This window comes from Stigmatopora nigra, chromosome 2 (genome assembly GCF_051989575.1).
Source record: "Stigmatopora nigra isolate UIUO_SnigA chromosome 2, RoL_Snig_1.1, whole genome shotgun sequence".
Classification (NCBI taxonomy): domain Eukaryota; kingdom Metazoa; phylum Chordata; class Actinopteri; order Syngnathiformes; family Syngnathidae; genus Stigmatopora; species Stigmatopora nigra.
In genome coordinates, this window is record NC_135509.1 from 17,122,528 (window position 1) to 17,149,821 (window position 27,294).

General features: G+C 37.4%; 2 protein-coding genes across 2 annotated transcripts; both read left to right on the top strand.

The window, feature by feature from the left end:
• The first annotated feature begins 4,045 nt into the window (after nucleotides 1–4,045).
• slc7a5 (solute carrier family 7 member 5) lies at nucleotides 4,046–14,138 on the top strand. Its single transcript, XM_077744688.1, has 10 exons — nucleotides 4,046–4,780; nucleotides 6,481–6,606; nucleotides 8,509–8,614; nucleotides 8,761–8,805; nucleotides 8,884–9,007; nucleotides 9,301–9,404; nucleotides 9,479–9,575; nucleotides 10,566–10,715; nucleotides 12,648–12,825; nucleotides 12,906–14,138. Exons 1-10 carry the CDS (start codon nucleotides 4,276–4,278, stop codon nucleotides 12,950–12,952), a joined length of 1,482 nt encoding a protein of 493 aa, XP_077600814.1. The 5' UTR covers nucleotides 4,046–4,275; the 3' UTR covers nucleotides 12,953–14,138.
• Nucleotides 14,139–19,720: 5,582 nt separating this feature from the next.
• klhdc4 (kelch domain containing 4) lies at nucleotides 19,721–26,753 on the top strand. Its single transcript, XM_077709639.1, has 13 exons — nucleotides 19,721–19,955; nucleotides 20,117–20,208; nucleotides 20,302–20,380; nucleotides 20,502–20,600; nucleotides 21,549–21,685; nucleotides 21,774–21,866; nucleotides 22,676–22,838; nucleotides 23,821–23,899; nucleotides 23,980–24,188; nucleotides 24,365–24,596; nucleotides 24,892–25,071; nucleotides 25,694–25,819; nucleotides 26,485–26,753. The coding sequence occupies exons 1-13, from the start codon at nucleotides 19,857–19,859 to the stop codon at nucleotides 26,667–26,669; spliced, it is 1,773 nt and encodes a 590-aa protein (XP_077565765.1). The 5' UTR covers nucleotides 19,721–19,856; the 3' UTR covers nucleotides 26,670–26,753.
• Nucleotides 26,754–27,294: the final 541 nt, after the last annotated feature.

Below are 27,294 nucleotides of genomic sequence, written 5' to 3' on the forward strand. Positions count from 1 at the left end.
GCATATAAAGGTCAGTGTTGCCGCATTTAATGGGATCATTGTTAAAACCTGAAAACGCACTGGGATGACCTTCTAGCAGAAGCTCACAGTCGATGGGAAAATCTTCCAAACTGTTTGCGTATCTGCTGAGTGTAACGGTTACAAATGTACAGGAGAACTGATTGCTAATATTCAACTTTCTTTTAACGGGACAGAAAAAAAGTGTCAAAAGGTATGTTTAGTCTATGTATATGTGCACTGGCGACAGTTCTAGAACATTGAGGCTATTTGGGGTATTTAATCTAAAAGATGATCATATCATTACGTCTTTCACTAAAGGTTTTGCGCCAATATTGAGAGCAGGTGAAATATTTATAATTCATATTTCCCAACCACAACACATCATACATAAAGGTATATAGCCATCATCTTTTCTTGCATCTGTGCCAAACAATGTGGCATTTGACACGATGGTAAGGACTACAAATATTGAGCAAAAACATAAGTAAATGCCCCACCTAAAACAAATGCAGGGTTTGCAGTATTTATGATTTTGGATTGTGTGATGAAGCCAAAGTACAGTCGTACTTCTACTTACCAATGTCTCAGGTTACGAAATCCTTTGATTTGTTCCAACGTATAAGTTGGTGTTCTATTTAATGCTGTCGTTTTGAATTCATAATTTGAAGTTGTTTAAATGTTTAAGTGCATGTTGTTGTGTGCTAACATTACCTTAATCCTTACTCTCTTGTACTACTGCACAAATAGAACATGCTTTTGCATGCTTGTCTTTCATTTTAATACATGAAGAAATGTTTTTTTTAATCATTTTCTTTCATTTTTTCACATATTTCATACAAAAGTGCGACACTTTAATCATTATTAATTAAGTTGGTAGTTTATTGAGGACCGTGGAAGAAATGACAGAAGTTACATAGAAAGTACTGCTCTACTTACGAAATATTCAATTTACAAAAAAAGTTCTGGAACCAAATAATTTCTTAAGTAGAACTATGTGTTTAAGTGCATGTCTTTGTGTGCTAACGTTAACTTAATCCTTACTCTACTGTACTACGGCACGAATAGAAAATGCTTTTGAATGGTTATTTATTTTAATCCATAAAGAAATTATATTTTTTAATCATTTTCTTTCATTTTTTTCCTTTATCCCTCATTTTTCAAACAAAAGTGGGACACTAATTATTATTAAAGGGTAGTTTTTTGAGTTCTGTGGATCGGACAGAAGTTACATAGAAAGTACTGCTCTACTCACGAAATATTCAAGTTACAAAAAAAGTTCTGGAACCACACAATTTCTTAAGTAGAACTATGACTGTATTTGTGCCTAAATTAGCCACACAGATAGTCCTGATAGATGTTTGACTGTGGAGTTGATTCACTTGACTTTGTGTGGTCACAAAAACAAATCAATTTTACTTGGGGTCATTCAAATCTCAGGGGAATTATATGTTAAATTAAATCTTCCCCTTTAGCGGTTAAAATAAAACTGCATTAACGACTTAATGGATCATAGTTTATTTCTGTCTGCTGGGGAGACTTCATTCGATATGATTGTCCTACATTCTTCAAGCTACAGGAACCCAAACAAAGCCCCCCCGAGGCCATGCAACATGTGCTACGTGTTTCCAGTCTGAGCACAAGAAATGAGAAGCTGACGTGTAACACCTGATGTATGTTTGAAAAAGAGAAATAGCAACAACTGTGGGTGAAATCAACAGGATGTGTGTGGAATGATGAGTGTGGCTTATCACTAGTGCAACACATTTCTGTTGGGGACCCTGCCCACTGGCACATGAGGATGGTATGAGCAGCTGCAGCACACACTCAGCATCTGAATACAGTAGGCGACTTTTTTAAAGTTCCTCACGAGAAATACAAATGAAGCACTCGCCCAAAGTTAAAAGCAGTGGTTTATGAGCACAGCGTCATAAATACTAACCGCTTTTTTCTCTGAAGGCATCCACGGGGTTTCAAGAAATAAAATCTAGGCCATTTTTTGAATGAACATGAACAAGAATTTCTATGATCACACAGCAGTTATTCTTAATTGTGGATAGGAATACAGTACAATGCTAGAAAAGTGTATTTTTTTTTATCTCAATCATGTGTTCTAAATTGGGCCATGAAAGGACTTTTTTTTTCCAGATAGTGGATATATAATGATAGCACATACTGGATTTAAAGTAAGAAAAAAACATCGTAAAAAGGCCTAAAAAGGGACTGTTCACATGGGCGTCGCTAAACCAGTTTGGCTGGTTTTACGCAATTTCCCAAAGAAAAGTGGATGGATAGGAAAACAAACCTGAAAAGACGTTGCCTACAAACCTTGTTCATCCAAAAGTTGTTCAAATCATGTGTTCCTGACGATATTAAATGTTTATTTAATCTTCTTGTGAGAAATATGTCCAAGGAATCACATTTGGGGTTAAACAAGTTACTTTTGGTATTTTTTTGCATTCATGTTCAAACCCAACAGACAGACCACATTTGCCCCCCGCTTCATTTTATGTGCACTAAGAAAGCCACAATTATGACAGAAGTTGCTTTTTGCAGAAACAAAATGGATCTGTCTTAATTTATGGAAAAACACATTTAAAAGCATTCAAGTTCTAACTTAGTTTCTTGGACATTTTTTTTTAAATAAAAATGTAGGTTTTCGGAATGGTTTGCCTTTCCAGTTTAGCTTTGTTTTCTTCTTTTATTAGCCAAAATCAAACAAACCTACTATTTTAGTACACGTGTCAAAGTGGCGGCTCAGGGGCCAAATCTGGCCCGCCGCATCATTTTGTGTGGTCCGGGAAAGTAAATCATGAATGCCAACTTTCTGTTTTAGGATCAAATTAAAATGAAGAGTATAGATGTCTATTACATTTCCTCATTTTACCCCTTTTAAATCAATAATTGTACTTTTTAAATCTTTTTTCTGTTTTTAGTTCAAAAATCATTTAGTAAAATCTAAAAATATCTAAAAAAGCTAAAATAAACATTGTTTTAGATCTATAAAAAATTATATTCAGAAATTTTAATCCAGTTCTTTTGTTCCATTCATTTGAAAAAAAAAATCTAAATATTATATCTTAAATGGTCCGGGCCCACGTGAAATCAAGTTGACGTTAAAGCGGCGCGCGAACCAACCCGAGTCTGACACCATTGTTTTAGTGTAATTGAACACTAGTGCTGTGATTGGCTGGCCGTCTATTAAGGGTGTCCCCCGCCTGGTGCCCAAAGTCAGGCTCCATAACCCCCTGCAAACCTTGTAAAGATAAAGCAGTTCAGAAAATGAATAAAAGAGTAGAAACACACTTTCTTGATGAAAGGTGATAATTTAATCTTTCTTTTTTTTAGTTCCGTGTTCATGTCGCCATGAAACAATATTCTGTGGCACTTGAAAGATGTCTTGTGACAAGTTTGGTAGTGAATCAGTTCATTGTCCATCAAGCAATTCTAAACCTACATTTATTTGCTACTTTCACACAAACATGTATTTCGCAACACTTTTCTAAACAACACATAAAACAAAATTGTGATAAAGCACTTTATTTGAGATAAGACAATGGATAAAGGACAACAAATTGTTGAATTTATAGCAAATACCAGAGTCAAAGTTCCCAAAGTAATTCCATAGTTAAATGAAGTCTTTACCAAAGATATACAAGAGACATATTAAAAATGGATGGGTCGTGAGAAACCATAATATAAACTATAATCTGCATTATATACTGTAATATCTAGAAATATCTCTTTGAAACCAACTACTACAAACTGAAAATGCAAATGGCTCTTCAAGAAACATGATAATGACTAATATCAACGTGACAATGAGGATAAAGCGGCCCAGAAAATGAACAAATTAATGAAATTTGGGGGTACGGCTCAATAAATAATATTTAAAAAAATGGGAATTGTTTATGGCTCTATATCAAAAAAGGTTCCTGACCCCGGGTGTAGTTTGCCTCTTAGCCTCTAGAGGGGGTTAAGTGGCAAAGCAAACGTGATTGGGGAATAATGAGGGAGGCTCGTCGAGGTTGAACATGGGCTGGACATGGGGGAGGGAGGGCAGCATGGCAATTTGGACTGGTTCGTTTCAGTGCACTAACCGATTCCGCGTAGTTGAGAACACGCTGCTCTGACTCACGCCAACTCTCATTCAGCGGCAGCCTCGTGGTTGAGCCTGACCGGCATCAGGCAGCTCACCGGCCCACGAAGAAGAAGAAGAAGCCAGGCAAGCCCAGGGGGAACCCAACACAAGTTCGGCGTGTGGCAGAAAAGGGAAACATGTCGGCGGCAAAAAAGAGAAACTCCAATTCCTCTTTAAGCAAAGAGGACGACCCTCAAGTAACAGAGAAGATGTTGGGGGGCGCCGGGGAGACGGTGGTCTTGAAACAAAACATCACCCTGATGAACGGCGTGGCCATCATCGTGGGCACCATCATCGGCTCGGGCATCTTCGTCACACCGGCCGGCGTGGTCAAAGAGTGCGGCTCCGTGGGCTTGTCCCTGGTGATCTGGGCTGTATGTGGGGTCTTCTCCATGGTGGGTGCTCTGTGTTACGCCGAGTTGGGGACCACTATCAGCAAGTCCGGAGGGGACTATGCCTACATCCTGGAGGTGTACGGTTCTCTTCCGGCTTTCCTCAAACTCTGGATCGAGTTGCTCATCATCCGCCCGTCGTCGCAATACATCGTCGCCTATGTTTTCGCCACTTACCTGCTCAAGCCTCTGTTCCCGGTGTGCACGGTACCGGAGGACGGGGTCAAGTTGGTGGCCTGCCTTTGCATCCGTGAGTATCTTTGGATGATGCAACCACTCCTCAAGTGGAAACTTGTCTGCTCCTCACTATTCCGATTCTGCTTTTTTTTTCTTAAAAATATTTTTTAAATATATATTTTTCACATGTTCTATCAGCTATATGAAAAATCTCGGCCCAACCGATTTTGTTTTCTGATTTTAATGTTCGGATTAGGGAAGGAAAATACTACCTCGTAAACCCCGCATACCATGCGAGTAAACCGCGCCTCATAAAAGTCGCACGAAATATTACGTCATTTCATTGCCTGATGCAAATGATAACTTTTCAAAATGAAATAGAACGTATTTCAATTGAAATTACTTCTACAATCATTATTTCGTATTTTTGTGTGTGTTTGAGGTCTTTAAGAAATATATAATTCATAAGAACTCAAAGTGTTGAATGTTCAATTTTCTGGGCATTGTGCCAATAAAAATTAAAAAAAACTCAAATTTACGTCCACAATTATGGAGAGCTAATTATACTAATTATAAATGAGTAATTTTGTGTATTTATAGTTGGATAAAATTTCAATAAAATAAAATATAATGAGTTAAATGAGCGCCCTGTAAAGGTTAAACAATCAAATGTATTCATTCATTATCCATACCACTTCTCCTCGCACGTGTTACGGGGGTGCTGGAGCCTATGTTTTATTGGGGGGAAAAATTGAGCTAGCAATTTAAAAAGAAAGACTAATTATGTTCATATTAGAACATATCCTAAACCATCTACTGTATTTACAAATATCCTGCAGAATAAGATGTTTATTGAATGAGGATTTTTTTGCCCCTTAGTTTTTGTCCATATTTGATTAACAAATAATTAACTCAAATATTAAATGAATTCCTTCACATGGAAAAATACTGCCTCAAATATTAGCAGCAGCAACTAATGGTTCAAGCACAGTACTGTTTATGTACTACCCGTGAAGTCATGTTTGCTAGTGATTTTTTGGTTGCAGAATAATTAAACCAAATATCTCTTTATTTTCAATACGGGCCCTATTTCGAACATTTCCCACCATGCAACGACTGTAGTAAGTCGCACCTTATCCTAATCTTCATATGGTTTGAAGGATAATCCTGTGTAAAACCACATGACAAATAGAGGCACTGTTTTTTTTCTTCACCTGACTTGCTGACCATATGTGCAAGAATGTACAATATAATGGTCAACCTATTTTAGACTTTAAAAGTGTCATGAAAAAGTTAACCGCAGTGGGCACATTTTGGGACGTAACAGTATATACTTGAATGGCAGATCAATTGGGAACATACACTCTGTATCAGACACATACAGTGAAGATGTGAGGTCAAGTCAGGTGCATGTACTGAACACTTGGATGAGCCTTCTTTTCATTGTGCATATGTGCTCTCCACTCTACCGGAAAAAAGTAGACTGCACTACCCCTGAACACAGAGCCTCATTGTGCCCAGCCTCATCTTTGTGTTTGTGGCTCCGACCTGATTTAGGAACTGTGAAGGGACCTGCTGTTTGGTTAGTTACTTTTATTGGGGGTGTTGTGTTCTAGTAGTGTACATGAAATGTGCCAACACTGTACAATGTGAATCAAAAGTTATGTGTTTTGTATCCAGGAATGATTTCAGGTTTTGTGATGACCGTAAAGAGTACTTGCAAAAATGTTGTTTTGTCTCATTTGCCAATAATTGTCTTTTCTCCCATGACAGTCTTGTTGACCTTTGTGAACTGCTACAGTGTCAAGGCAGCTACCAGGGTGCAAGACTTCTTTGCCGCAGCCAAACTGCTGGCACTCGGCCTGATCATCATCCTCGGTTTTGTCAAGATCGGCCAAGGTACCACGAGATTCTCACACAAGTTTTTGTTGTTGTGTTTTATAATCTGCTCTCTTAATAAGTGCTTATTAGGCTAACACCAATTTTCTAAGGGGGCGCAAAGGTACTCAATAACATATAAGATACATCTCTCAGTCACAAAAATAATTATTCCCATGGCATTGAAAATTGCTGCAGTTCTCAAATCTTTAAATATTTAAATGTAAACATTTTAGGAATTATGGACCAATCAGTGTTTAGCCCATTTACCCATTTCATATTTTATATAAAGATAGGTTTCAAATGAAATGTTATGCAAATGTTTTCAATATATCTTGTTAAACCACTCATTATCCTTCAACAACACAACTACTGTATTTCTCGGACTATAAGTCGCACCTTAATGAAGCTTAATGAATTGGGAAAAAATGTAAGTCATGTGTTTTGGGGAACTTTATTTTTTATATAAAAAGAATATATATTTTTTAAAGAAAGTAATTATATTTTTTAGGTGAGCTCTTCTCTGTTTTTTTTATAAGTTAAAAGGGATTTCAATGGTTCGCCGTGGCGACCCATTACGGGATACGCCAAAAGTCCACCCACCCGTCAATGTTGAAATGATCAACACAGCCTTAGAATGCCCTCTTACGGTTTAGTGTAAAAAATAACATGTGAAATTTTATAACAATGTGTGAAGAATTTCACACAAGTCGCACTCAAGTATAATTCACAGCCAAATAATAAAAAACTTCAACTTATAGTCCAGATAATATGGTATAATAATAATAATAATAATAATAATATTGCATATTGGGAACAATTTATGAGACAATATAACCCCCACTAAAATATGTTGACAAACCAAAGTTAATACTTTAAAATTAGATCATTTTAAGCCACCCGATGGGCCGTGGTTCGTCCGCCTGACTTTGGTGCGGCCAGTCTAGGTTCGATTCCCATTTGGTGGTGGTGTAATTGTGAGCGTTGTGAGTGGTTGTCCATCTCCTTTTGCCCTGTGATTGGCTGGCAACCAATTCAGGGTGTCCACCACCTGTTGCCCGTGGTTGGCTGGGATAGGATCTGTGGAGTTTAATGCAGACCTACAGTCAGTCAAAGGCACGGAGATCTGGAATGACATTTTAGCTCTAATGTAGCACTTTTAATACTAAATCACTCCAATTTCTAACTCATCATTAAATCAGTCAATCAAAAGTATATATTTGCTGCGGAGATCCAAGTATGAGGCCGCTAACTTTCATCTGAGGAGTGGATTTACATAGATTGGTACTGTTACTGAATTAATATTAATCGCAATTTTCTATGGGATTGAGGTATATTGTACAACGGTGGTCAGATTCCATACTAAATCTAGCCCTCAATCCCTCAAATGGATATTTAAGGCATCCCAAACCCGATAGCCATACAATTTCCTTTGGATTATTGGGTCACAAGTGCAGAAGTAATGTACGACACGGTCATCGGTCGTTCTCATGCGTACTCTGTAGGTATAGGGATAACCCCTTCTAATAGAAACATGCCCGGGGGACTGTTGAGTTAGTAACTGACGCTATGTCTGAGAATGTGTGTGCATGTTGCGGGGATCGACTCTGTGAGGAATGTGGTCCAGATGCCCTGAAACCAGCGAAAGAATTTGGAGGTCCACTCAAGGGGCAGTGACAGCAATGTTCTTCACTATAAATTTATTGATGTTCACCTACTCTGACTCAGCTAGTGCCATGTTCGATTGTAATTTATTTGTTTTTGGTAGTGTGGTGTATTTGTTGGTATACCAGTGCTGAATTGACTTTAACTACTACTTTACGCATTTCTTCTGTTTAAAAAATAATAATAATATTTGTAGATGTAGAAATATCTCTAGATGTGAGCTAGAGTATTTTATCTTGTTTTGTTTATCCTCAACAGGTGACACAGATTCACTTCTCCCTGAAAATTCCTTCGAGGGCAGCCGATATGAGTTTGGAAACATTGGTCTGGCGCTCTACAGTGGCTTGTTTGCATATGGTGGCTGGTAAGTGTCTGTTACTGATAATCTGATAAAGATACACACACTGGGTATTTAATAATTCATAAATGTAGATGATCAACACGTTGTATTGTCAAATTGACTTTACACAATGTTAATAACCAAGTGCCTTCTTTTATTCTTATTTTCAGGAATTACTTGAATTTTGTTACTGAAGAGATGATTGAGCCTTACAAGTAAGTTACTGACGGATAGTCATGCACAGCGCAAAACGTCAATGGTTTATGGTTTAATCTTATTGTTTGTTTGTTCAGAAACCTTCCTCGAGCCATTATTATCTCTATGCCAGTTGTGACAGCAGTTTATGTTCTTACCAACCTGGCATATTTCACCACCCTCTCAACCGACGAGATGATCAATTCAGGAGCTGTGGCTGTGGTAAGGGCTTTTTAGCATTTGGGGAAAAGATCAAAATTGTTCAACAAACAGGTGTCACTCGCTACACATGAGACCAACAAAACTTGGTTGTTCTGTGTAAATAGTGACGTTTTTCACCTGCATTTTAACATAACTCTCCACTTGTGCAAGTGTTAAACTTTGCCTTCGTTTAAAGTGATATGTTCCTCCTTTTTGATTGATTTATTACAAATTATCCAGTTTTCTCAGAGTAAATGTAGTAAAAATATGCTCAGACGACTCTGGACTCATTTAAATGTTTGAATGTTCTGCAGGATTTTGGTGATCGGCACCTAGGTGTGATGGCATGGATCATCCCAGTGTTTGTGGGGTTGTCCTGTTTTGGCTCTGTCAATGGGTCTCTCTTCACATCATCAAGGTAACACAGCTCCTAAAATGTATGGAATTGAGAGTGACCGCATGTATATTAATAATGTCCGATGGATTTTTTAGGTTATTCTTTGTGGGTTCTCGGGAAGGGCACTTGCCCTGTCTGCTGTCAATGATCCACCCGACCTTGTTGACTCCACTTCCTTCTTTAATATTCACTGTGAGTATATCTTTTTTTCTAGGCTGATATTTAGATTTTTACCAACAAGTGCAATTCAACTGACTGGTGACAAAATGCTAGTTCACATTCCTAATGTTGATGTAATGCTTATATTTTGGGTTACTGCCAAAAATCCCATTAAGGCCATGCAAACACACTGTTGTCGTGCAGGCCGATGACCAACTTATTAGGGAGTAAGACGTGTGATATGGTCATTTTATCAAAAATATAGTTTTTCTAATTCAGGAGTTAGATTGTTTCTAATGAGCCTAAAGTTGGACAAATTAAATTGAATTCTATTCAGTGTTTTCTTATCTGTCGTTTAAAGAGAAGTTGTGAATCGAGAGTGAATCCTAGGTATTTAATGAAATTCTTGCAGTACATTGATTGTTTTATCTTGGAGAAAAATGTTGGGATCGCTGTCGATTGTCGCTGTTTTTGAGAAGCACATACAGACAGTCTTGGATATATTTCAATACAGTTTGGATTTTTCATTTAGTTATACACACTTGTCGTAGCATCTGTCAGTTCTCATGAGGACTTATGACAATTGTTATTAAATTTTACTGGAGCAAACAAGTCTATAATTACAGTGTGGTTATAATTAGCTAAAGCATCGAATATACTGTAATACACTAAAGTTCATGCCACGTTAGGTATCTCAAGCCTGTTAGAATACTCTATGAAAACTACTAAGAGATACTTGTCTTTTCCTTAGTTTTGTATTAATACTTTTATGCTGTGTATTGATAAGACATAACCCTAAATTTGAAAAAGATCATGTATTGTCTTAATTAAAATGTCTTAATTAAAATAAATGCACCAAAACTTTCTGCACATATTAGTTGACACATCATGAGCTCCTGCAAAACAAAACTACCTGTTCCAGATGTTTTTCACATTTTCCTAAGATATTTTGGATGTTTTTCTTTTCTTTTGTGGCAAAAACACTAACATCGTCTTTAATGTTTCTTCTCTTCTTTCTTCCAGTGTATAATGACACTGCTTTATGCCTTCTCCAATGACATCTTCTCCGTCATCAACTTCTTCAGTTTCTTTAACTGGCTCTGCATCGCCTTGGCCATCATTGGGATGATGTACCTTCGTTATAAGAAGCCGGAGCTAGAAAGACCAATTAAGGTGAGCTAGTCAGAAATATTAATAAACGGTATAGGAAAACAAAAACAAAGCCAAACTGATTTTTCAGGAATTTGATGATTTATGAAACCTCGGACCACTTAACTCAAGTTGAACTGCCCGAAACAAAAACTACCGCATATCGATTGACAGTCCGATCTTCTGTAGCGTTTTTGACAGACAGAAAAGCCTCATGTCAATTGGGTTCTATAATGTTGCTCAGAAATGCATCGCTGTAATTTTTATTATCTCACACATTTTTAGAATATTCGTGAGCCATGATGAAAAAATGTTGACTTGGAGTCAGTCACAAGAAGGGTTTTGCTGCATCTGAATCATTTCATCTAAAGATAAGAAGTGATGTTCACTCCTCCCAGAACGTTTTTTTTTAAATGAGTGTTAAATTTCTAACACAATGTTTTAGGATAAAATTTACATCCAATTGACAGGCACTGAATCATGGTCGGTCTTAGAGTAAATGTGAAATGTTCAACACAACTTTATCTATTTGAACAGACTATTACTCGGTTGAATAAAACTTGACATAATCCTAACGGTAACTTGTCTTTACAACAAGAACATTTTCATTGGCAGAGATGAATGAATGGACCCTGGTTTGAGATTAAAGGACAGAACACAATTGCTGAATGCTTGTCAGCTGCTAGTAAAGTGATTGCTTCACTTGCTGCAGGACACTCTTAACACAAAGAGGACTATTCTGCCAAAGTTACATTCTGTTTGCATGCGAGCATGCGAAAGCTCACATGCAAACAAAGATTAATATCTTGCCAAAAATTGAGCAACTTGACTAAAGATGTTAGACAGGATCCAACTCTTACCGTTCAATGAAGATGAAAACTGAGTGTAACTTAGTTGCTCTTAAATTTTTTTTGTTGCCTTGTCATTTTAAGTAGCTGGAAAACACATTCAATTGCATTGTTTAAATGACAGTAAAATCTATGAGGTTGGATGGCACTGTAAAGAAAATCACCATTTACACTTCAGAAACTGTGTTTAAAGTGATACTGTAGACTAAAGCCTCATTTAGGCTTTGTTTGCCTTTCACATTCATGTTGCCCAGTTTAGCACACGATATGCCTTTGTAGCATTCAATACTGTTACATCATGTCGTTAGTGTTGCCAAGCAATCTGGATAGGGAATGTAACATGAGGTGAATATAAGCCGAAGTCAAGGACAGTTAAGACACAGTTGTCGTACTTTGATTTTTAGACAAAAAACTTTGGCCACAAAGATGAACTTTCCATTTGCAACGCTACCCTCGTTCCTAACCCTCCCGGATGAGTCTATTAGTAAGACAATTTTACATTATACTTCATAGCGATAAGACTATTTATGCATGGATAATGGATATTTGCTCTCTTGAAACCCATGCCGATGGAGCAGGGCCATACGAGGGAATATATAATGAGAATTAGTGGAAAGGAAAACTTAAAGCAAAGAACAAGAAATTAAAAAAAAAAAAATCATACAAAACAAACAGATTATAAAATACACATTTTTACAGCGCATGTTTGGTTCCTAATTGCTCAAATAATATCAACAAACCATTCCTTAGACCAGTGGTGTCAAACATATGGCTTACGGGCTCGAAGCAGCCCGCTAGGGGGTCCGATCTGGCACGTCGGGGTATTCTGCCTGACTTTGTAGCTCATTCATACTGTACATAGACAATTACATGATTTCATTTTTTTCAACACGGGTGCAGTAAAACTAGAATTTTATGAGTTTTGTGATGGATTGCGTAGTCATATTTGTTCTTACGCCCTCTGCAGTCAAAACTGCGCCATCAATGGCAGCCATAGTCTACAATCGTAGCTTCTAAGATTTTTGATTTCAAATGATTTGCATTGAAGTTGATACACTCTTCTGTTCCTTACTGCCTAATTGAATGTTACTTTTGTCCTGGCCGGCAGGTGAATTTGCTGTTACCTATATCCTTTGTGCTGGCCTGCCTCTTCCTTATCATCGTATCCTTCTGGAAAACGCCAAAGGAATGTGCAATCGGTTTCGGCATCATCGCCACCGGACTACCAGTTTACCTCTTTGGTGTGACATGGAAGAACAAACCTAAGTGGATCCTCAATGGAATCTGTGAGTAATATATTGCCGCGGAAACAAAGCAGTTCTATTTCATTGGGCAATTTTGACGATGTGGTTTACATGTTTTACAGTCTCAACCACGGCGCTCTGCCAGAAAGCATTGCAGGTGGTGCCTTAGGAGCTCTGAATACCTCCAACTGTTACTGCTATTGAGTTCTGACATTACAGCTGATCAATGTTAAGCCAAGATCTCACTCGCTATATTTCCTCTCCCAGTCATGCACACTTTCACACACTCCATCTGTGCTATGTCTACTACTAGACTTTCGGCCTGCCCCATGATTGCTCGCTATATAGTGGGTCAACCTTTTCCATTTCACTCTGTCCTTTGCATCATCCTATTTCCCTACAAAAAAAATGATGAAGACTGAATGCTGCTTTTTTGACTGCCATAGTCAATGACTACATGCACTTAGGATTGTCTTACTATTCTGGTGGGTTATTTTGTAATTTTTTTCTACCCCCTTTCTTATTAATTTCATGCAACATTTTGTATTTGTCAAAAGGATTTCAAAACAAAACATAAAACCCACGAGCTTTTTTTTTAGCAAAATAAAAGTAATTATTGCATATTGGTTTAATAAGTCGCTGCAGGTAGTAAGTAAACTTTTTGAGTGTCTGCTTTGTGTGCCGACTTAATTTGATTCATAGAGGATTCATAGTTGGCCATGGGGTCAACTAGAAGACTATTTTTTTGTTGTGTTGACCTGCTTTGCCCATTTACACTCATTTTAAGCAATGTGTGGATTTATGGGCATTAAAGTAATCACTTATTTGTTCATGATCCACACCCAAAAGTGTTAAGCCCCTATTTTTTTAGTTTTTGTCTACTTATTTAAAAGACTTGATGTGCATGTTTATTTCTGTTATGTAAGTAGAGGACGATAGAAGAGGGATCCATAAGGTTTTTTTGTCTGCTGTAAATGGTGGTTTACAATGGTAATGACACTCCACTTATTATGAACTCCTACTTTGTCTACAATTGTGTCCGTTTTTTTTCTTCTTTTACACTTACTTCCATAGAGTTAGACCTTTTCTCACTTAGGATACCATCAAAATGATGCTTTACAGTGTTCCTTATAATGGTTATTGTTGCCATAGAGACAGTGTTGGTGGATTATAGGTGATTGTTTATTTTTCATTAGGTAAGAAGCTGATGGGGAAACTAACTAACTTGTTTAGGTGTGTAGATATTTATTTATTTTTTTAGCAAACATTGTTGGTTGATATTAATCGTCTTGGTTTACAGGACATTTTATGGAAAGTGTTTTCCAAATAAATGTTGAATCTTTTTTTTCCCTCTATTCCTGTGTTCAGTTGTGTTTTTGTGTTGTCTTTGTTGTTTATTGTTTGTCACGTTTTCTTAATCACACGTGAGCATAACGCATGAAAAATAAATCTTTAAAAATATTACTTTATCTACTGCTTTTGAATGATAGTAAGGACATTTCATTTGTCTCATAGCAGTTTGTAAACAGCCATTAAAAAAAGGAAAATAAGAAAAAGGTTTAATAATGATTTCACATGAATAGAGGGTTGTGTAGTGGTATTTCAATGCCTGTCACTGGCAAACAATCACTGAGGGTTTGCTTGCCATATGGATAACTTTGATTCTAAGGCCCAATATAATAATTACAATACAGTGGTACCTCGACAGACGAGTGCCCCGACATACAAGCAATTTGAGATACGGGTAAAATTTCGGGCAAATATTTATCTTGAGATATGAGACAAATTTGATAAACGAGCATACAGCGGACACGAGAGGCACTGTCTTTCTGGTCGCAACTCCCTCGTGTAATTTCTCTACGAGCACTGGGCGGAGCGTTGCATTTTTTCAGTGTTTTTTTCCCCGTTAGTCAGTGCGAATGGCGTATATACTACTTCTCGTTGGCAAGTGGTTGTGCGTTATCCGATTGTGAGGACATTTGCGGGCACCCTTTTCAGAATATTTTAAAGGGAATACAAAAGCAAACAACCCTCGATCGGTTCTATCTGAAAGTCATGATGGAGGCGGGGGAAATAGAGCCAACCTGGGAGAAGAAAGGTATCAAAATTTAAAACAAAGTTAGAATTAAGTTTAGTGTAAGGTAAGATTAAATTTATTTTTGAGAGTCTCTATCTCGTAATCCAAGTTCATTTAAATTAGTTTATATTATGTTACGAGCGCATTGCTGTGCAAAAAGTCCCCCCGCCTGTCTCCCCCCACTCCCCCTTCCGCAAAATCCGTCTATTTTTAGTACTATTAAACCACAAATTATTTGTTACTTTGTTAATAGCTGGTGAATTAGAACAAATAAAAATGTTTTGGTGTTTTTTTTCAGAGGGTTGGGTTTCTAATAACATTACAAAGGGAAACTAATTTATCACACAACATGGATCCAATCCATTTTATATTTCATATGCTTTCATTTATCTTGTTTGAATAAACATGGTTAAGGCTTGCTGTACATTCAGTCTCTATTCTTATTTGTCTTTCCTAATTTTGTGTTTGTGGCTTCCTATTTTTTGTGTCCAGCATTGTTTTTTTGTCTGTCAAATGCTGTCCCCCTTTCTAGGTATGGGAATGGGATAGTACTATTGGCGGGTTCTGTAGAATCTATCCTAAACATGTAGGTGGCAAATTCCTATGTCCCACTAATTATAATGAGTTTAGGGACAACAACAATACTACAATAATAAAACCTGTGAGCCTTCTATCAATATACAGATTAATCGTTGAGGTTGATGTCACAAAGTATGAATTTTTAAAATTCAGCAGACCCTTCCTCAATAAAATGGCTGAATGTTAAGAGAACTGTATGTATATATATATATATATATATATATATATATATATATATATATATATATATATATATATATATATATATATATATATATATATATATATATATATATATATATATATATATATATATATATATATATATATATATATATATATATATATATATATATATATATATATATATATATATATATATATATATATATATATATATATATATATATATATATATATATATATATATATATATATATAGTGAAATTTCCTGAATACGAGATGATTAAAGTAATCTAAATTAATCTAATCTAAAATGTCAACATGAGTGGCACGCCATGCCTCACAGAGATCTGAACTCATTTGATGTTTTTGGCGTTGGTTGCAGGAAACAGTTTTTTTTTATTGAGCACCAATTAATTGAAGTGATAAATGATATTTGTATCATTTCGCCTATGCACCCCCCGAGAGTTGTTTAACAATAGTCCCATGTGATTGTCTATTGGCACCAAACTGTCGTGAGGAGGATTACATTGGAGACGAGTTGGCTTGCCCATGTCAAAATGACACTCAGCCGATGAATGCTCACAGAAGCAAACAATATATAATCCTCTCGAGTAGTTTGAGCATTAAGCGAAGGGCAAGTAAGTGTGGAAGACTAATATATGATTGCTTTTACGTCCCTATGTTACAGTCACGATGCATACATGAACGCACTTCCTCGCCTATACAATTAGCAACTATAATTTAGACTTTTGTGACAACAACACCTCTGTGTGTGCCCTCTAAAATTTCTTGACGGTGCCCTTCCAACTTGAACTCCATTTTGAACTTCAAGCATTTTCTATTCCACTTTTCCTCGTTGGAGACCATGCAGAAAAAAGCCAACTCCATCTTTAGAGCACAAACTGATACACATGCATTTGATTGTTTATTGTTCCACTTCACATTTTTGTTCCCATTGTCTCAGGGACAAAAAGAGGAAATTAGACTTGGCAGAGTGGCCGTAATAGATCAAAAAAAGGCTTGTTACTCACAGAAGACTGTTGTGTCTTAACGCCCTAAGTAAATACACAAACACATCAAGTGACAATCACAAGACACATATGCGCCGTAAATGGAAGTTGGAACAGACATACAAACACACCAAGATCTAACAGTATCTTAAAACGGATGGTGTGTATGAAATGTTTATGGTGAAACACGTACATCCCTCTAAAGTTGCAACACTCCTTCCTACAAAACGTAACGCAAAAGGTAAGAAACACAAAATTACCATTGACAGCAATATAGCTGTAAATCTATTAAAGTGCTTTACTTAATTTAACTGAGTTTTTATTTTATTTTTGCTGTCATTGTAATTTAAATTTGGTAACAACAACACATTGGCTAATATATATTTATGTATTTTTACCTTTTTTCCAAGAGAGAGTGAACTTAACACTGAAATATCCAACTAAACTGAATGCATTTTAAATTCTTCATCTCATTTTCCAAACCGCTTTATCCTAATTAGGGTCACGGGGGGTGCTGGAGCCAATCCCTGCTGTCTCCGGGCCAGAGGCAGGGGACACCCTGAATCGGTTGACAGCCAATCGCAGGGCACTAGTAGACAAACAAACATACATGCTCACCTAGGGGCAATTTAGAGTGTCCAATCAGCCTACCACGCATGTTTTTGGAATGTGGGAGGAAACCGAAATACCCGGAGGAAACCCATGCAGGCCCAGGAAGAACATGGAAGTTCCACACATGTGAAAAGTGACCTAGATTTGAACCCAGGACCCCAGAGCCGTGAGGCCGACGCACTAACCACTCGCCACACCGGACCGCCCATTTTAAATTCCTATTAATGTTATATAATGAATGTACCATTTGAATATGTGGAGTCAGGTATGTTGACTATTTGCAGGATATAATTACAAAAATCTATTTTAAAGATCCTAATGCCTATACTTAATATTAATTATGTCATATGCAGTTCTGAGTATGATGACAATTAGGCTTTTGTTGGTGATGATCACTACAAAGCCTATGTCCGATTATTATATTTATTTTGTTTATCTTACACTTTTGTATCACAAGGTAATTGCAAAAACAACATTTGTAAGAGACTGTCATTTCCCTGGTTTATATCATCATCTGTGTCCTTTTTATTGTCTCCTTGTGGTTGCAGTCACGAGCACGTCCTACACCAGACACCCAGCACCCGCGTATTGACGCAAGCATGCCGACTCGCTGAAGCATTTGACGTTAGAGTGGCGGTGCGTTTATTTGTGAGGGCCCAGGTGCAAAGTGACAATCAATCTTCATTAAAGAGGAGAAAATATGAAACATTATATCGTATTTCATCTCCCATGCTGTAATGTTGTTTCTAATGGATACACAAATATGAGAAAAAATATGTACATTTTCTAGAAGGGATTTATACAATTTGAACTCACAATTCGCAATGTGAATTGCACTTGGTTGAATTGATTTTCTCTAAAACTAATTTTAAAAAAATCCGATTTAGCACAACTCAAACAATCAAATGCTCATTTATCCGATAATGTAAATGGCTGTGATTGCATCCATTCATTCATTCATTCATTCATTCATAGTAGAATAATACTAAGGGGCACCTGATGGTACATTGGTTTTTTCATCTGAATTTCATTGTGTACATATATTTTTTTTCTTTCTTTTTTCAGGTCAGTTTAGTAATGTTGTTATAAAACACTTATAGCTACAGAGTGGAATAAAATGGCAAGAAACTCACTTGATTCAATGAGATGTCTTAAAAGTGCCCGAAATGTTGCCCAACATTTCAGACCTTTAATTTCAAGAGAGCACTTCCGTGTCAGCAAAATGCCATCTGAAGGTGACAATATTCATTAGTTGCTGCCTAACTATCTGTGACATTCCTCATGCACAGCACATGATTAGGCATAAATATTCATACATAGTATAATAAATCTTGTTATTCAAATTATATCCTGTTTTCTCTATTTCACAAGAAGAAAATAATCACTTTTCACCTACCACCATAAAAGTAGACCGTTTCAATTTCAATTTTACTTTGAATCCGTTAAGCATTAAACATTAATAAACTGTACAAATAAAATAGAAAAAAACAGTTAATCAAGAAATGAAAATCATTGTGTAATCAGTTGTCAGGTCCCACAAAGTACGGACAAATATGCTTAAGGACAGTTTTTTTGTCCCACATCCATCAGTACTCTGAACTTGCGGTAGCACGACACACAATCCCTTCTGTGTAATAACTGCGGGGTGAGGTAATATGAAAAAACGTTGGGCGGTGATCTGCCTCCTACTGGCTGACTGAAGGTAAGTGAAAGACAGTGAGAGGTAAGTGATCCGCTCGGAGGGTGATGGTGGGATAAGCTCCAGCACCCCCTCGATACTTGCGAGTATAAGCAGTTCTGAAAATGAATGAATGAATAAAGATAAAATGTTTAATATAATCTGGCCAGCCCATTGCCTAAGTGGTTGGCACGACAGCCTCACAGTTCAGGCATCAATGATTCCATTGCCTGGTGCCCGTAGTCGGTTTGGGTAGGATCCAGCACCCCCGCGACCCTTGGAAGGATAAGCAGTTCAGAAAGAAATGGAATGAATCAATGAGTGTCCTAATGATCATCAGCATAGAGGTTGCTTGTGTTGGGAAAGCTTTATAATTGCGTTCCATAGTTATCTTTACCCCAGGATATGTTTATTTATATTTTTAAAAACAAACAAAAATATCAATGAATGGAAAAAATGCTGTTTATAATCAAGTTAACAAATGTTAATTGTAGGCTGTAGTATCCAAAAGGCAATAAGAAAACAGTTGCATGCTTCATTTAACATAACTTTCTTATATTCTTTTATATATATTTGGCTTCCTGTTGCTTTGCCAAATGTTTTGTACCCGATTTAAACTTCATAGGTTTCCCTCTCAATGCCACATTATTTTTTTTTTTACAGTGTATGAAAAATATACCTAGAAATAATACAAAGAGAGATTAAACAAGAGCAAAAAAAAAAACCCAAAAAACAAAAACAAGTGTACCAAACTACTGACATACCATTCCGACCCGCTAGACGGTGCTGTTAGATAATGCCACTTGCAATCCCGGAAGTAAAATCAGTTGATGCAGGACAGCATTGGATTTCAACTCGACATGTGGGATGTTTTTATGAATTTAAATTTAACATTTTAGTTACTTCGTACTAAATCGATACACCATCAATCATGGGCAAAAAAGGCAAAAACGACAAGAAAGTGAAGGGAGCAGAAAAGACCGCTGCCAAAATGGAAAAAAAGGTTTCCAAGAGGTCCAAACGTGAAGAGGTGATGTTACTTTTCACTACTGTAATATAACAATACTACTACTCATCTTCTATAGTCATGTTGTGTCCAAACTGAAGTCAAATAATGCAATAAAAATGCAATAAAATACTAATTCGCTGCTGAGGAACATTATAAAATACGATTTTGTGCTTGTTTTCCAGGAGGATTTGGAAGCTCTGATTGCGGAATTTCAAAGTTTGGATGCCAAGAAAACTCAGGTTGTAGAAACTGCATGTCCACCTCCATCAGCAAGGTGAGACTTCAGTGTCAAAACAAACGACTACTCAAAAGTTAACATGGTTTTCCATACACTGCAATAAATCAGCATTTTTTTTTTCATTTTCAGGCTAAGTGCCACTCTTTCTCCTCATCCTGAGAAAGATGAGCTCATCCTATTTGGTGGTGAATTCTTCAATGGGAAGAAGGTAATATAAATACTTATATTATTGTCAGGATAATCTGGTAATAATACTTAATAGACCATGCATAATTTGCTTTCTGTCTGTCCCTGATCTTCAATCTAAGATCTTATTTTCGTTTTTGCAGACATATTTGTACAATGATCTGTTTTTCTACAACATTAAGAAAAACAGCTGGATAAAGTCAGAGATCCCCAACCCGCCTCCCCCACGATGCTCTCACCAGGTTTGTTCTAGTCACTCACAAACTTAAAATATGGCAATGGCTCAATGCACTGATTGACATCTTGATATTGATTGGCTATACAGTGATACCTTGAGATACAAGCTTAATTCGTTCCGGGACTGAGCTCGTATGCCGGTTTACTCTTAACTCAAATGAACGTTTCCAATAGAAATGAACTAAAAACAAATGATTTTTTTCCAACCCTCTGGAAAAAAAACCCACCAAAAACAGGATATTGGTTTGGAAAAAACATTTTTATTTGTTCTAATTCGCCATTTTAATTAACAAAGTAACAAATAACTAGTGGTTTGATAGTACTAAAATGTGTTTAATAGTACTAAAATTAGACAGATTTCGCGGAAGGGATGGAGAGACGTACAAAGAGAGGGGGGACTTTTTGCCGGGCAATGCGCTCGTAACAACATAAACATTTAAATGAACTTGGATTATGATGCAGACACACTCAAAAATAAATTTAACCTAACCTTACACTAAACTTCTAATTTTGTTTTAATTTTTGATACCTTCTTTTGGTTCTATTTGCCTCGCCTCGACCCTGACTTTCCGATGCAACCTATCAAGGGTTGTTTGCTTTTGTTTTCCCTTCAAAATATTCCACAAATGATGCACACAAATGTCATCATAACAGGATAAGGCACGACCACTTGCCAACGAGAAGTAGTCTCGTAGCAATCGCTACGCCAACGGGAAAAAAAAAACACTGAAAAAATGCAACACTGCGCCCAGTGCTCATAGTAACATTACATGAGGGAGTTGTGACCAGAAAGACAGTGCCCCCGCTGTATGCTTGTATATCAAAATTTGTCTCTGATCTCAAGATAAATATTTGCTCGAAAATGTACTCGTATCTCAAATTGCTCGTATGACGAGGTACCACTGTATAACCAAATGACAAAACTTGATCAACATTATCACCCACTCCATCAGGCTCTAGCAGTCTCTCAAGGTGGGGGCCAGCTGTGGATTTTTGGAGGAGAATTTGCTTCCCCAAATGGGGAACAATTCTACCATTACAAGGACCTTTGGGTGTTGCACCTTGCAACACATACCTGGGAGAATATCAAGTATGATGGACTCATTTAAAGACAGGCTGGTGATTTTGACACATGGATTTTTTTTATTTATCTTTTTAAAACACTTTTTTTTTCCTAGAGCCCCTGGTGGTCCTTCGAGTCGTAGTGGCCACCGAATGGCCCTCAGTAGAAGACAGCTGCTGGTGTTTGGAGGCTTTCATGAGAGCACAAGGTGGAAACTTTTGACTCATAACTCTGATGCCGTATTTTCTGTCCTATAAAATCCATCGGAATATAAGTCATCTAATTAATAGATGGTCTATTTTAAAACGATTTCCATGTATAACGCACTATATTAGAAGGTGCAATAGAAGTAGTGGTTAGGGGATTTCATTATGCATCCGCTAAATAGAGCTGCGTTAAAGGGAATCTCATTAACCAATATTCATCCATATTTTCAGATTTTTAGAAAATTGAAGTCTTAACAAGTGTTAAAACCTTTGTTAGCCATTGAAATTGTGTGGCCCTAGTACTACTTTGACCACAGTGAAGTATCAAACACTACTTTTTGACATAATCTTCATTTTTATCCAAATAACAAAAACAGACTAAACTGAGTATCCCTTCTGGATCAAAACTTGCAATCATATGATATACCTATAATTCAAAATACTCCTACAATTTGGGTGATTGTACCAATTTGTCCAATGTAAATACACAATGTTTTTTTTACAGATATTCCAAAAAATGAAACAAAAAATAAAAAAAATCGTGAAATGATTTTTTTTTTTCATTAGAAAATGGTTCAGGAACTTAGTCATTTATTTCTAAATTACAAATTTAAACCAATAGAAGTGAGTGCAATCATCAACAACATTCTAAAACTTGTACTCACTGAGAAAATCTTAAGATATTAATGAGGTGTAGTCATTTATTTTGTGTGTTTACATTCTCATTTGAACCCCAACTCTGCGAATACAAAGTTTATTTCTCCATGCCTTTCTTTCATTTCTTTCTTATTGACATTTTTTGCCCTCACAGAGATTTTATTTACTACAATGACATCTACTCGTTCTCTCTGGACACTTTCTCTTGGTCGCGCCTCTCCGTGTCAGGAATGGCCCCTTCGCCGAGATCCGCCTGTCAGATGACGTCTACCTCCGATAGTTCCGGTGTCATCATCTATGGAGGATACTCAAAACAGGTACATGTGAGCTCCTCATTTTGTTTTTGTTTTATACAGTAATACCTTGAGATACGAGCTTAATGCCTTCCGGGACTGAGCTCGTATGTCAATTTACTCAATTTTTTTCTCAAATCAATTTTTCCTACAGAAAATAACTAAATACAAATTAGTTTGTTCCCACCCTCTGAAAATAGCCCACCTAAAATAGAATATTACAATGGAAAAACATGTTTGTCATTGTTCTAATTTATCACCTATGCTCAAAAAGTAACAAATACCTATGTAGTGGTTATGATATGCAATAAACTGTGACATCATTGTCTACAGTACAGTACGAAGTTTCTAAGTTAGAGACAGATGTTAGCAGCTAACAGATTTGACACGTTCGGTTCGTTACACTTTTGTGGCACTACGTAACATAACAAACTTTAAATTTTACTTAAATAAATTTTGGTTACAATACACACTTAAAATTGAAGTTTAACCATGTTGTGCCATAAGCGAGGCAAAGGTGTTAATGAATTCTGCTGCGGCGTTCGAGTCGGAACTAGCTGCTTTCCCGTGCCTCACCGTTTTTTAAAATTTATCGAACCAGCCACGACTGGGGCTTGTGTCAAAGTATCCTCTTTCTCAGTCGCTTACTTTACTTTCTAGTCCTCGCAGATTCTGCTAACTGTTTCGCCTTTATCCATATTAAAAGAAAGCCCCTCCCCCTCGTCATGAATATCACTGGGTAGAGTGAAAATGATCACCTGGCGGCCGCATCGTAGACTCGTTTGTCAAATTTGTCTTGTATCTCAGGGCAAAAATTTGCTTGGAATTTTCCTCGTATCTCAAATTTCTCATACGTTGGGACACTCGTATGTCAAGGTATGACTGTATTTCTCTTTGTTCCAAGGTCAAACTTTGGACATAGATTGACTTTCAAATCCTTTGCCACTAACACGGCGCCATGATAATTTTAATTGCAACGTCATAATACCCTGCATTGTTCACCTAGAAACACAAAAAGGACATTGAGAAGGGAACGATTCACTCTGACATGTTTCTCCTCAAGCAAGACGGTAAAGATGGCCAAGGTACAATAACACAAGAACGGTGCAGTTTATAGTTTTTATTTTTTTTTTAAATCTTGGATCATTGTCAAATACAACTACAGAAAAGTGGACGTGGTCCAGGTTGAGCCCATCAGGAAACAAACCGCCTCCCCGCTCAGGCTTCTCCATGGCAGTGGGCCCTGCAGGGCGCGCCGTCTTGTTCGGTGGGGTTTGTGACGAAGAAGAGGATGAGACGCTGGAGGGAGACTTTTATAATGACCTCTACTTGTATGACACGGTGAAGAACCGCTGGTATCCTGGACAACTTAGGGTGAGCTCCTGTCATGTGATCTAATAAAATGACCATGACAATGATTGCCACATGGCAGCCTATTGCCGTTTGTTTGGTCAAATGTCGTGAGAATTTACATTAAATCTTGGAAACTGAGTCACAATTCTGTGATTCTCCAAACACAATATGTGTAGCAATTTCAGTCATCTTTTCAGGGTAACAAAACGGAGAAGAAAAAACGTCGGCGAGGGAAGAAGAATGAAGCCGAAGGGGATGTAGCAGATAAGGAGGAAGCCGATGCTTCCGAAGGGCCTATCGAGGTCATCAAGGAAATTGTCACAGAGGATGGCACAGTGATGACCATCAAGGAAGTAATCCCTGGAGCTCAGCAGGCGGAGGAGGCCATTGATGATGATGAGGAGGAGGATGATGATGAAGAGGAGGATGGTATAACCCAATACACACAACATAATTACAATCTAGTCTCCTTGAGAACCGATTAGATGATAGAGGATTTCTTTTCTCTTCCGTGCGCTTCCCATTTTCGTAAAAAGCAAAAACACTTGATTTTCAGAGACAAATGAGGTTTGGATCAGTTTACCCTTGCTTCTATTTTGACAGTAAAACTATTGCTGTACGCAAGAATCTCACTGACACCACATGGCCAATGTAGTTGAGATCCAAATAAGGACACATTTTGGTGATGTTCTTTTAATTGCTTTCTTCCTTCATTTCCCTTCAGCATCCACTCTGGTGGAGCCCAGCCCAAGGTCTAGCGCCATGGCAACCGTGCGCCAGGGAAAACTCTTCCTTTACGGGGGCATGTTTGAAGTGGGCAGTCGTCAGTTCACCTTAAACGACCTCTACTGTCTGGATCTTCACAAGATGGACCAGTGGGAGGTCTTAGTTGCCATGGATCCAAGTGAGTCGGCCAGTTAGGAAAGTCCGGAAATAACAGATACCGATACTAATATTGATTTGGCACTAAGATGACATCGGTACGGGAGTGCGGTAATACCTCGTTTATTGCAGTTAATAGGTTCGATCCAGGACATGCCACAATAAGTGCATCACCGTGACGTAGGGACAGCGTTTTCTGTGTCTATTTGACATTATTTGGAATTCAAAAACCCTCTCTGTACTATTATTTAACTCCAAAAGATAGATACTGTCCTCTAGTGGCCAGTGAAATACTCCCCGATTGTGAGTACCGTATTTTCTCACATATACGTATTTGTAACTCAAAAAAATGACTGAATCAAGGGTACGGCTTATATGCGCACAAATTAGACTTGACATGCACGAAACTGCAAGGTGACAAAGACGAAACACCATAATGCAAGACAATGTGGCCAATACGGTCATTTATTTCAAAATAGAGAAAAGATAAACAGATGAAATGCTAAACAAAATTAATTTTGACCTTTATGAATGAAATTCAAGAAAAAAAACATATCACTTGGAAACATGATGAGTCCACCTGAAAAGGAAGCCTGGTGGTGGCGTTTGAGTTTTCATTGAATTGGATGATTCACTCTCTTTAGAGACCCAAGAATGGCTGGAAGAGTCTGAGTCAGAAGATGATGATGAGGAAGAGGAGGCCGCAACAGGAGCAGTGGGAGGGGAAGAGGAGGAGGAAGAGGAAGAAGAAGAGGACTCTGATCAGACAGGCAAGGGATTATTTTTCATTTATTTTCTTTTAAAAGTATACTATTATCAGCATTGTCCATTTTCACTTAAACAACACCTGCAAAGAACATTACAAATGCAGCAATTGTCAAGAAAGTCACAGTTTAAAATGGAAATGGAACTTGTTATAAAATATCCAACGTAGACATGACAAAATATTAACATAATTTTCATCAAACATGGCCTCTCTTGCCTATATAGTACATAATTACAATGGGAATAGCAGAGAAATCCTTAACAATAAACAGCCTAAAAAGTATAAAAATTGAAAGTTTATCAAACGTGCTGCTTCCAAAAGATGCTAAAAACATGATGGATCATGACTAAACTGCTGATATTTTGTAATTAACATCAGTGTAAGAAAGCCATTTTGTGGTAGCCAAATCCATCATTACAGAAAAAAGATTATTCGCCTTCCAGCACAGTTTTTTTTTGGAGCCATAAAAGATAGAGATGCAAGACTGGCTGTAGTAGACAGAGCAGTTTCAAGGTGATGATTCATATTGACGCGCCTTTCATCTGTCGCGTGTCTTTGTAAGCCGAGCTGGGCCGTCGCAGGACACGGCACGCTGTTCCCACTTGGTTTATCAGCTCATCTACGCAGCATTAAATAAAATCCACAAATATGGAATCTGTCTTTACCCAGATGAAGATGAGCACCCGGCAGTAAAGGATGGGGAGACGTTGACAGATTACCAGGCCCGCACGGAGCACTACTGGGTAGGACTTGCACGCACCAACATGGGTGCAGAAGCCAAGGACAAAAAAGTCGCCAAGGTTTCTTTAGCTATGGCAAAAGTGTTCTATGAAGAAAACTTGGATGGCGCTTGAGAGACTTTAACCATGCCTTGTAAAATACACAATGTAAATGTTTTATGCGAGAAAAGCCATTAAATTTATGGTGCAAATTGCCAATATGGACATGAAAGCAGGCTGTCAATAACAAAATAGAATTTATTTAGGTAATGCGGTATCTAACATTGAACACGTAATCTACGTAAAAATATACATTCATGACATATGAGCAAGTTTCAAAACGGGTAAATATCATTTTCCGAGCCGTTTGTCCGCAAGAGTCACAGGTTTGCTTATGTCTAGAACACCCAACAGCGGGTAGTAGACGGGGTACCCCGTAAATTTGTTTTCACCCATTTGTAAGGCAAAAAGAAGCTACCAATCATGCATGCAAAACTATTATTTAGGTATAGTTTTTGAGTACTCATTCATTCTGCCATGCATGCTTTTGGGATGTGGGAGGAAACCCGACTCCCTGAAGAAAACATGCAATCTAAGCACAAACCTACGAGGGATTCAATCTGTAGTCTCAGAATTGAAAGGTGGCCATGCTAACCTCTTTTCTGTCCTGTTGACACCTCTCTAACCTTGACTTCATTCAAATGATTGAACCAACTGGCATTAGATTAGATTAAATTAAATAATTATTCATTCTGTATTT

Excerpts from the sequence above, each read along its gene's own strand:
- klhdc4 (XM_077709639.1), top strand. The coding sequence starts at position 19,857 with ATGGGCAAAAAAGGCAAAAACGACAAGAAAGTGAAGGGAGCAGAAAAG. Across the intron at positions 20,601-21,548 it reads CCCCACGATGCTCTCACCAG|GCTCTAGCAGTCTCTCAAGG; the intron begins GTTTGTTCTAGT and ends CCACTCCATCAG. Across the intron at positions 25,072-25,693 it reads CTTAGTTGCCATGGATCCAA|AGACCCAAGAATGGCTGGAA; the intron begins GTGAGTCGGCCA and ends CACTCTCTTTAG.
- slc7a5 (XM_077744688.1), top strand. The coding sequence starts at position 4,276 with ATGTCGGCGGCAAAAAAGAGAAACTCCAATTCCTCTTTAAGCAAAGAG. Across the intron at positions 8,615-8,760 it reads TTGTTTGCATATGGTGGCTG|GAATTACTTGAATTTTGTTA; the intron begins GTAAGTGTCTGT and ends TCTTATTTTCAG. Across the intron at positions 12,826-12,905 it reads GTGGATCCTCAATGGAATCT|TCTCAACCACGGCGCTCTGC; the intron begins GTGAGTAATATA and ends CATGTTTTACAG.